Raw genomic sequence first — 11679 nt, forward strand, 5'->3', positions numbered from 1 at the left:
TATTGACATTTCTTTCAGGTTGCTTGATTGTCTCTTGTTACAGCTTGTCTTAAATTGAGGCAGGAACCCACATTTTTTTGTTTGCCTGGGGCTGCAATGCTGATTGAGGCTTCTCAGTGCTACTTTAATATAAACCAGTAGGCATCCCGTTTACTACAGTAAAAAATGCTAACCACTTAAGTTTAAGCATTTCGGATTATTAATGAAAATGAGTTTGGGTAGTAGGGTTGCAGCTATTCCTAAAGTGCTGAATAGAGATTATGACTTGGTTTCCAGAGGGTCTAAATCATCTTAAAAAAAATATATATAGTTAGGATTTCATCCAAATAAATTGTATAGGATTTACTTAGAAGAATGGAGGATTTGGAGTCCTTGGAAAGGTTGATAGTATTGCCTCTTCTCTGTCTCCCTGTCATCTCCTTTCTCCTTCTGCCAGTTTGGGGAATGACACTTTGTCTACTTATCCAGTGGAAGCTAAACACTACCCACCAAGACATGCAACAGAATTTTTACCTGTTTACAAATCAGTCCCTTCCATGATGCCAAGGCATTCACTAGGCTAGTGAAATGGCATCAATCCTAGTGATTCAGCTCCTGGAGCCATTGAGCTGATTGCAAGGGAAAAGTCCCGTCTCTTGTACACTTTTTTTTTTGCAAAGCATTTTAAAATGGTTCCTAGCTCAGAAAGCGTATGTAATTTTTGAAAAGCCTTTGCAAAATCAAGTAATTTACAAAGCAATCACTCATACAGTCATAGATTGTTTTAGTGGATTTTCAGAGCTGCATGTATGCCCATAAAGTCAGACTGCTTTAGCCTGGATCTGCAACACCTATGATGGGGTTCTGCAGACACAGAGAATGAAATCCTGGCCCCATTGAAATCAATAGGACTTTTGTTGTTGACTTCTTGGGGGTCAGGTTTTCACCTGATACATTCAGAAAACTCATCACTGGTAAATAACTTTTTACACAAACAGTTTGTTTATATTAGGTTAAATCCTTATGTTTTAGGTCAGCTATACAACTCACATTTTTATAGCTACATGTTTTTAGCTGCCACTGTCTGCAGGGAGTACTTTACTGTTGCATGAGCTTCACCCTCTGTTTCCTATGATAAAAATTGTGCATACCGATAATCAGTATGGCTGACGTTTATCTGCTAGTATACTATACCAGATTGGCTTTATTTTCCTAAGCTGTCAGTCATTTATCCACAGACTAGGTCAGACACTGGCAAGAACAATACGTTTCTTATACTACAATAATGGTGTGCCTGTTGTTGAAATATTTAGCTGCTATAAAAACCATTTTTTTTTCTAAAGGAGCCACATTGAAATAGTACTGTTTAAAATAGTATCATTGATCAAAAACTTTATTGAAACTAAATGCTGTATTGTGAACATACTGCACACTATTTGCCTCTTTTTTGATTTGCAGATGAGACTTACGTGGAACAACCTGAAAACCCAGACAACCCTTTGCAGTGCCCCATAAAACTGTATGACTTCTATTGCTTTAAATGGTAAGGCTCTAAGGACTTATTTTCTACACTAGTTTTAAACATTTGATGGCTTTCAACACATTTCATCATATTAGCTAAAACAACTTCAGCAGTTCACAGGGAAAGATTTTCTCTTCTATAATAACTTCCCTCATTTAATACTTTGGCTTCACACCACAACAAACACCTATTCCAGTCTGAGTTTGACAAGAGTGGATCACAGCTAATTCAAAGAGGAATGCCTAAAGTTGGCAACTTTTTATGTGTGGGAGCAAATGTATCTTATTACATAATAAAGAAGAAAGTCAATACTAATTTTGCTCTTAAAAGGAGTATAACTAAGTAGTGTGGTGCTTGGTATAATTCAAACTTTCCTTATAGCCCCCAAGGTGTCAAAGGGCCAAGTGATGCCTTCTATCTGGTCCCTGAACCAGTCGTGGCACCAAACAGTCCTATCTGGTACTCTGCTCAGCCTGTGAAAGTGGATGTGATGGAGCAGATGTTGACCAGAATTCTGGTGGTCAAGGAGGTCCAAGAAGCACATGCGAAGACCCATATATCAGCATAGCAACAAGAACAAATGGATAAGTTACAACAATGCCCTTATTATAAAGTTGTAAATACAATTTTTTTTCATAAGGCATGGAAGACTGTCTGTAGCTAACACTTTCTTTTTACTAGAAGATGACTGAATGCTATGAGTAAATAGCCTTTAACAGTACCAATTTGCTAAATTCCACAAAGTGGATTTCCTATTTTGTTCATATTTGTCTATTATACTAGCATCTAAAGAGGGACAGATGTGATTCTAGTACTAATACTGTGAAACACAAGCTAAATCAGAGTCCCAAACGTGTCATTTTGATTAATTTATAAGTACATAGCTCTTTAAACTGAATTGACAGTGGGAAGTGTATACAAATTCAGTTTTTATCAAAGTCCTCAATGGAAATAGTGGTTCCTGAATTATATTAGTTTACACTGTGACTTACTAATATTGCAATGCAGGCATAATTTTCTCTATAAAATGAGTGACTTTTAAATTTTTTTTCCTTGTTAAAAGGATGCTTCCATGACTAGTCTATTTGCAAAGGATAGACTTTGGAGAAATAGTACTTTTGAGAGGAGTAGGAAATCTAACTGCCTTAAATGCCTTGTGGCTAATATTTGTATAAGGTTGGGTCGCTTACATTAAAACATTACTTTCTTTAGTCAGCAGGGAAAGAATTTACCTCACTTTCAAAAGCTGGGGCAATAAAGACACCTGAAGCTCTGAGACTGTTCCTAATTCTAGGTTGTGGGTATGTGCATCGATAAATTTCTCATTACACCCTTGATACTTTATTGGAATCAACTGTGTATGTACAGAAGGCTCGCATAACACAGATCTATACAAATTTACCTCAGTTCAATAATCTAGTGCCTTACCACAACCCAGCCATTTAAACATTGTAGCAGTGGCTGTAAAGTATCTTGTTGACGTAAGCTCACCTTTTCCAGGGAGATTTTGTATATTTTTCACATTATAATACTGTATAGATCACCAGTAGGAAAAATGGAGTTAGTGGAAGTATTATAGATTATGCTGTTATCTTATTTACAAACTCAACACTAATTGTCTTGAAAATAAACTTTGCTTTTGACAGTGTTGTCAAAATTACATTTAAACATGAAGCTGAAACAAATGAAGTGACCCACTGTTTTTGAATAGCTCACTAAAACCAGACTCTGATCATATTGTGCATAAACAATAAATGAGTTAAGATCACATCTCTTCAAATGCTTATAAACTGGCAGCATTCTTCTTCAGTCGATATTTGTACTATGAGTGGAGGCAGTAGTTTTTGATCCAAGATGGGGAAATGTTACTATTGACAATGACAAATAGCTACTGCAGTGCATGACATCTAGTGCCAGCATGGTTGATTCAAAATTAAATAGGGATGGATTAAATTTGATCTGGTTTATACCAGTATGTGCATGTTTCTCATTCGCTCTCTGGATATACAGACATACAACCTGCTGTAAATATCCAGAAGAATTTAAATGAACATGTTCAGAATGGTAATTTGCAACATATTTTTCTTCCATCTTTACTATGAAGAGAGAAGGTGAGATGGTTAAAACCTAGTAAATAATCCAGCCCATCTCTGCTAAGAGGTTTGTTCCTACAGCCTTCTCTAAACTCATTTTCAGTTGAAAATGATAGGGCTTCTTCCTCTCAGGAATAGCCTCCCTTCTGAAGTGATGAAGCTTTTCCTGCTCAGCTTAAATTTTCTTTTCCTAATTTTCTCTCTGTTCCTTGTTTATGCTTTCAGAATTCCATCCTTCAAAGAGTCAGACACCTTTCACTTTAGTCTTTTAGTTAAACTGTCACAATCAATCCTCCCACCTCCTTTGGAACTGTTTTTTCTCAAGCTACCTCTAGTTTGTCAAATTGTACTATGATGCCCAGAGCATCGTAAATGTGGTTGTCAAGAGCAAGTAACTGTGATTAGTTTTTGCTGAGATGAATAGGCCAATAGATACCTTGTAACTGGAGTCAAACTAGTATGGTAAAGATATGATATCAATAACTGACAGACATAGAATAGGTCTTAAATCCAGTAACCCTAAAGGGCTTGGATCCTGGCTGTTGCAACTACTTCCATGACCTCCTACTGCTTGTTCTTACCAAGGGATTTTAATTATTTTTAGGTTGAGCTAAGGCACTTTACACAGTATTTAGAGTATGTGATCAGCAACATCACTGGAAGAGTGAATGCTCCTACTGTGGCAATAAAAGCATCATCTATACTGCATCTTCAAATCATTCATAGGGAGTATATGCATATTGTAAACATAAACAGAGTAGGAAGAGAGCCTTGGGATTCATCCACTCATTTCTGACAAACAATTAACCTACAACTTCCACACCCTTCTTGACTGCTAAGACACCAGCACAGGAAGCAAATATTTGAAGTGCATCTTATGTTACTAAGTTTACTATGCAATCAAAATTAGCCCAGCTGTTTAACTTGGACATATGAACTATTGTAGATAAATTTTCACTTCAAATGATAACACAGAGAAAGGTAAAAGTGCTGTAGAATTTACAATTGTGGATAATGTGAAAGCTGAGCTTGTTTAGTCTTACAAGGCAAAGTTAGATTTTAATTGAGGTTAGGATGTCTAGAGTATGTAACTGAGCCTTCATTCTTAAAAGATCCATCCCACTTTGAATGAGCCTTTCTCTTGTTAGTGGTGGATATGATTCAGCTATATGAAAGGAAGTTCACAGCCCAAGTAAACAACCTACCTGGTTACTATTGTCACAGTTAATATAGTGGCATAACTTGGAAGTGGATAACTTGGTTACAGATAACAAGGTCTGGTATAGATGCTACAGTAGGATATGCTACAGTACATTTTGGCAAAGCAGCAGCTCTGCTTTAGTTAAGGCAGGGAAACCCTTTCTGTTTAAAGGTTGACTCTGAGTGCTCTAAAAGCCCCATGTTTGTTTGAATTGCTTTGAAATTTGGTATGCCTCATGAAGATGGCGGGTAGAGTTAGTGATCCAAAGTTGGAGTTATTTGAGCAAGGAGTTTCTGAGATCCAGCATTTCTTAAGGTTGACATTCTACTAATGGCTTTGTGTAGACTGGGGAATCAAACTATGGCTTTGATCGTGCCCCAGATGGTCTGTCACTCAAGATTTATCCTAGCTACTGTATAATACCTATTAGCCCTTAAGGGAAGTAATATTGAAAATGTTATTCAAAAAAGTTAAGCCATCTAGATGTGTGCTAATACCTTGCCACAATAGTGTCAGCTGCCAACTACATAATGGTCACTTAATAGGTAGTTATTGACTCAACAAAAACATTTTTCTGTTTTAAAAAAAACAAACTGATATTTACTGACAAAATACTTCATTAACACAGTTAGGGTTGGCTTGTGGTATTTCATGCCCTTCCAAAATAATGAGTTCAGTGCACTCTAACCTCTGAAAACCAGGAAGTGAATAGTTATGGTATGTGCTAATACTCAACTCTTCCCACTTTGAATGACACCCCAATACATCTATTATCCCCCTTCCTCCCACCCCCCCACATTCTGCCTTTAGAAATAGTGAAGAACAGTCAGGGAATAGGGCATATGGACACTGAGAGTATAAGGCAGATAAGGCACAATCACAGTTCTTTGAGATGTGTTGTTCATGTCCATTCCATGTTAGGTGTGTGTGCTCACCACATGCACCAGTGTCGGAAGTTTTTTCCTCAGTGTTATCTGTAGGGGACTGGCTCTGGTGCCTCTGGAGTGGCACACGTATGTGCTGATTATAAGGAGCGCCACCAGCTCCCCACTCCCTCAGTTTCTTCTTATCACCGGTGATGGTGCTGGAACATCTCCTTGCTTCAGCAAGTACTCATACCCAAAGGTTTTTCCTATCATTCATTGTGTAAATAGTTTGTTAGGTAAGTAGTTCTTTTTGTTCTCTTAATAGTTAGCTAATAGACTGTAGATAAGTTAGACAGTCCCCTAAGAGACTTAGCCCAGAGACGGGGCATGCCCCAGTCCCCAGGGTTCAAGCCTTGTGATCGCTGCAAAAGGCCTATGCAAATCAGCGACCCTCATCAAAGCTGCTTGAAGTGTTTGGGGAAAACCCATGTTAGCGATAAGTGTCACATCTGCAAGAGCTACAAGACCAGAACTAAAAAGGAGCGGGACATAAGACTAAGAGCGTTCCTCATGGAATCGGCCCTTGTGCCGGTCGCAGAGATCGGACTCCACACCAATGCCACTGTGCTCAATGCAAAGTGCACCGGTGGCACTGGCCTCCCAACGCCGGTCCCCGGTATCTGCTAAGAGGAAGCACACCGGGAGATAGCATTCCCTGACATCCCATACTGAAAAGAGAAAGTCCAGAGAGCAGCATAGGCCAATGTGGGGCAGCATGTCTCTGGAGCCTAGCCAGGTACATGCATCGCCGGCAAGGCTATCCAGCCACACTGGGTAGTGGCGGAGGTCCCATCCACGCCGGAGGCTTTCCAGACTGCAAAAGACATCATGCCTTTGCCGTTGCCACCGATGCCTCATCAAAACGTAGCCATCTCTAGAGGGAAGCCAGCACTGGGGCCCATGCAATGGGCTCTATCTGTGTGGCATCTCTCCCCAGCACTGTGGTGGTTGACATCAAAGCAGTGATCCTCAAACATGCTTCCATACTGACTGCAGTTCCCAGCACCATTCGCTGGACTCTTGGCACTGGTCCCCCAAGGCATGGCATCACTTGCCCAATGGTCGGTGTAGAGCAGTAGCACACTACCAGTCCCTGGAATCATGGCACCCGTCACTGGAGCACAGGCATTGCTCCTCGGGGCAAAGAAGTTCACGAAGACCATGCCGCCAATCCCTGGGACCATAAGACTGGTCCCTGGTGCCGAGATGCAGATTGCCAGACTCATGGCACCGATGCCAGGGGTCGATTTCGCATTCTCTGCCGTGGCATTCTCTGTCACCGGACTCCCATCGCCATTTCCAGCGCTTTAGGCGTCGATTGCTAGTATACTGTTGCTGATTCGCCGAGCTCTGTCACCGGTCTCTGGACAGGCGGCACAGGGACCCCGAGCCCCAGCCACAGATGCTGGGATGGTAGGCGTGGAGATATGGACATAGCATTGGCACTGCAATGGTCTCCAAGGCAAAAACTTTCCTTCTCTGGCTTGGAGGCTGAGGAGATAGCGGGTCCCTCTGGCCAGGTGCACCCAGCCAGATCCGGAGGTGGGTGGGTGCGTGCGTGCGTGTGTGCACGCGCGTGCTCATCCAAGGCCACTAGCCAGAGCAAGGGGCCATCCTAGGGTACTTTTGGAACCCATGGGGGTTCCCCCAGGCATCAGAGACCCAGATGCAGCATTCAGTGTTGGGGATTCAGGTGGGGGGTCTGCAACCCATGTTGGACTCATGAGGCATCAACAAATATCTCAAGAAGTTGAAGTTCTGCATGGTCTTCCCAGTCTCCATTACCCCCTCCCTGAAAACTGGTACACTGCCCTCGACTTGGAGGATGCGTATTTTCATATTTCCATTTTCCATGGACACAAGGTTCCTGCCATTTTTAGTAGGATAAATCCACCACCAGTTTGCAGTGCTTCCATTCGGCCTGGCTACTGTGTCAAGGATGTTCACAAAAGGCTGCAACCACTGCCATGCATATCTGAGGTGCCAGGGCATTCAAATCCTCCCATATCTAGACGATTGGCTCATCAAGGGTCATTCACAGGCACAAGTCCAGCACAGCTTCTGGTTGGTGCAAGGCATGTGCCAAGCACTAGGTCTGCTGTAAACAAACAAAAATCCACATTGGTCCTAGTACAAAGAATAGTGTTCATTGGGGCAGTTCTGGACTGTACCCGAGCCAGGGCCTCTCTCACAGAACCAATATTCAAGGCAATGTCAGGTCTCATTGTCCAACTCACCAGCCACCCTCTCACCACAGCCACTGTATGCCTCCGACTTCTATGGCATGTAGCGGCAAGCACTTACATAGTTCAACATGCACAACTACATCTCAGACCGTTCCAGATGTGGCTGGCATCAGATTATAACCTAGCCAGGCTCCACCTGGACAGAGACCTCACAGTTCTGCCACAAGTACTTACTGCTCTGGAATGGTAGTCCAACCTGGTAAATATATCTGAAGGAATATCGTTTGCAACCCCGAAACCCACAATGGTGCTAGTGTTGGACGTGTCTGACTTGAGCCTGGGAGCCCACTTTGGATCACTAAAGAGCCAGGGGCTGTGGTCCAGGGAAGAGCTGGCAATGCACATCAATGTCAGGGAGCTCAGGGCCCTCCAGTTGTCTTGTGAAATGTTCTTTTTGCAACTGTCCCATCAGGTGCTACAAGCATTGATGGACAATATGGCCTCCATATTCTATGTGAATAGACAAGGAGGAGCATGGTCCTCAGCCCTCTCTCAAGAAGCCCTTTGACTGTGGGACTGCATGCCATACACATCAAAGTTCTACATCTCCCCGATGTCTGAAACACGCTGGCAGATTGCCTCAGCAAGTGCTGCTTTTCTCACCATGAGTGGTCCCTCCACTTGGAGATCATCAGAATGATCTTCCAGAGGGGGGGAAACTCCCTCAGTGGACCTGTTTGCCACCAGGTGGAACAGGAAGTGCCATCAGTTCTGCTCCCTTCAAGGGCTCAACAGCAGATCACCATCCTCTCTAGGCTTGCTGGCCTTCCCTTCGAGCCTCTTACCTCCTGTTCTTTCACATCCGTTGTGGAAGGTTGCTTTCCTTGTGGCTATCACTTCAGTGAGGCGAGTCTTCAAGATTGAAGCCCTTAGGCTGGAACTCCCATACACGGTGTCCTACAAGGAGAAGGTTCAGTCCACACCCTGCTTTCCTGCCAAAGGTGGTGGTGGTGTCTTTTCATGTTAGCTAGGACATTTTCCTCCTCATATTCTGCCTGAAGCCTCACTCATCCAATGAAGAGAGGCACTTACACATCTTGGATGTCTGGTGGGCTCTGGCTTTCGACTTAGAGCATACCAATCCCTTCCTTAAATGACTCAAACTCTTCGTCAAGGTGGTTGACGGGATGAAAGGCTTCCCGGTGTCTCCTCAGAGGCTTTCGTCTTGGATTACTAACTGTATCTGTACTTGCTACAGTTGACGCAGGTCGCACTTGCAAAGATAGTGACAGCCCATTCAACTAGAGCTCAGGCAATGTCCGCAGCCTTCACAGCACAAGTCCCTATCCAGGACACCTGCAGGGCTGCAACGTGGTCATTGGTATACACCTTCACAACCCACTCTACCGTTACTCAGCAGGCCAGAGATGATGCTTGGCTTGGCAGAGCTGTGTTGCTATTGACACATCCATGAATTCCTACCCGCCTCCAGAAATACTGCTTGGGAGTCACCTAACATGGAATGGACATGGGCAAGCATTCAAAGAAAAAAGAAAAAAACCTTCCATAATCACTGTTCGAGATGTTGCTCATGTCCATTCTATGACTTGCCCTCCTCCTCTGTCTGAGTTCTAGCGAGAAGGAACTGGGGGAGGGGGAGCCCCTTATGCTGTTGCATACACGTGCCATTCCGGAGCCAGTCCCCTATGGATACCACTGAGGGAAAAACTTCCGCCATTGGTGCATGTGGTGAGCACACACAACAGGGAATGGATATGAGCAACACATCTTGAAGAACAACAGTTACAGAAAGTGAGAAACTTGGCAGAAAAAATGGTTACTAAAACTAATCCCTCCATTCATCACAGCTATACTTAACAGTGAATGAATCTGTAGTGCATGCAGATAATTCTTAGTGGATATTGCCAGCTCCAAGGGGGCTAATTAAGGGTGCACTGGCATACCTATACTTTGTGTTTTCTGGTTCTTCGAGTGGTGGTCCCTATGTGTATTCACTATGGGTGCATCTGCATTCCATGTGCCTGAGATGAATTTTTCACTATCAGTGTCCATTGTTCTGCACCTACTCCTACTTATGCTCTGAACTGAGGGCTTGAGAGGCAGCATAAATTGACCTCCTATCCACTTTCTTTCTACCACTTGTCATCTGAGACACAACTTCCTCAATGTCCACAAGCTTTCCTAGCATTCCTGCTCTTAGGTTTAGCTGTTGTGAATAATTGCTCTTTAGATAGTTTTTAGTAATAGTGTCAGGGCTAGGGTTTCCCCATAGTACCTGTACAAGTCTGGGCACTTAGTATGCCAAAGTTCCCTCACTTCAAATCCTGCCTGGACTCCCCCCAGGCTCTTCCTGGGTTAGTGATCCCCACAAGAGCTGTTTGTTTTTGTGGGGAGACCCACTCTTTGAAGTGCAATATACATCATTCTTTCCCTCAAATGTGGCAGTGCTGTAGGACCTCAATGGAGCCTTTAGCATGGCCCCAATCTGACCCTGGGTCTTCTGGCTCTCAAATGCACTGGATAGAGCCACCGCCTAGTGCCCCTCTAGCCCCTGCGCTTCTTTGCTCTGCATCCTCAGAGGTCAGACCCAAGGACTCCTCCAAAATCAGAAGTGAGGAGGGTAAAGGCAAGCACCCTCATTAAAAAGTAAGAATCACCTCCTCTAGGAGGAAAGGGCTACCTCCCCCATAATCTCAGGCTCTGGTGAGATGCCATGCTCTGGTATGGGTGTATCTGGAGTTCACAAAGAGCATGGTTCCCTTTGAGTTGTCATCTGGTATGATTTAGGTCTATAAATGTACTCTAAGTTCATAAGATGTCACAGTAACCTATAAGAACACATGTTGATAGGAACAGGTGCAAGAAAACCAGACACACTGAATTAGTCCAAACAAAAAAGCCTGCTAATATAATTCAGACTCTCATGAGATCATATTTGATAATTCATTTCCAGATCCACATTTTCTTGTTTAACTAAATTGGTGCGTTGGGTGTTAGTCCTAACTCGTGGACAGAATGACGGGATGAGCTATTCTACCCACCAAACCTTTTAGTGTCCTTGAGACTTAGGGGAGAAAAATAAGAACAGCTGGAGGCTCTTGCTGTGAGCTTCACCATCATGGCTGCCATCCCCACCATTTCCTATGACCCTGAGTGCTCTTCATTCTAATCTTGAAAGATCTCCCAAGCAGACCAGAGAGAGGGATCCAGATAACAATGCCACGTCTGCTAGCTGTAGCTGAATCTCAACAGCACTTGGTTGAAATGGGATCAGACTTGTTCAACAACAGTTCCAGCCCACCTCAACTATCTTTCTCTCTTTTCCCCAAAAAAGAAAGTTATCTCTGACAAGGGGGTTTCCTTCTAAAAATGCTCTCCTGGGAAAGGGAAGAAGGGATGTTAAAAATAAGTTTACTTAATGCTTTACCTTTCAAATGTTAAGTTTTTTTATCTTTAATAAAAGGTTAAAAAGATGTTTAATGTTGTATTTGCCATAGTAAGAAACAGCCTGAGGTTTCTGTGTACCAAACCTCAGACCTTGTTTTACACTGTATAAGGTGATGGTGACTAGTTGATAACATCTTTGGCTCACGTACATACATGTCACTCTGGGTGCTGTACCATAGGATTTGTGCACACTCAAACACTCTTGGAGATTTTAATCTGCAGAGTCTGAGGGTCTACGCCCATGTTTCCTCTAATTTTTCCCATCCATGTGCAGAATGAATTTTATGTGCACCAATATGGAGGT

At 43.1% G+C, this 11679-nt stretch overlaps 1 protein-coding gene across 2 annotated transcripts in view; it reads left to right on the forward strand.

The window, feature by feature from the left end:
- The window catches only part of LOC119858730 (transcriptional regulator QRICH1-like), a 36699-nt gene extending 25301 nt beyond the window's left edge, over nucleotides 1-11398 (forward strand). For both annotated transcript variants that reach the window (XM_038414277.2, XM_038367707.2), the window contains exons 8-9: nucleotides 1438-1522; nucleotides 1883-11398. In XM_038414277.2, the coding sequence (XP_038270205.1) occupies nucleotides 1438-1522; nucleotides 1883-2069 (272 nt within the window). In that variant the 3' untranslated portion in view covers nucleotides 2070-11398. The remainder of the gene's footprint in view (nucleotides 1-1437; nucleotides 1523-1882) is intronic.
- Nucleotides 11399-11679: the final 281 nt, after the last annotated feature.

This window comes from Dermochelys coriacea, chromosome 1 (assembly GCF_009764565.3).
Source record: "Dermochelys coriacea isolate rDerCor1 chromosome 1, rDerCor1.pri.v4, whole genome shotgun sequence".
NCBI lineage: Eukaryota > Metazoa > Chordata > Testudines > Dermochelyidae > Dermochelys > Dermochelys coriacea.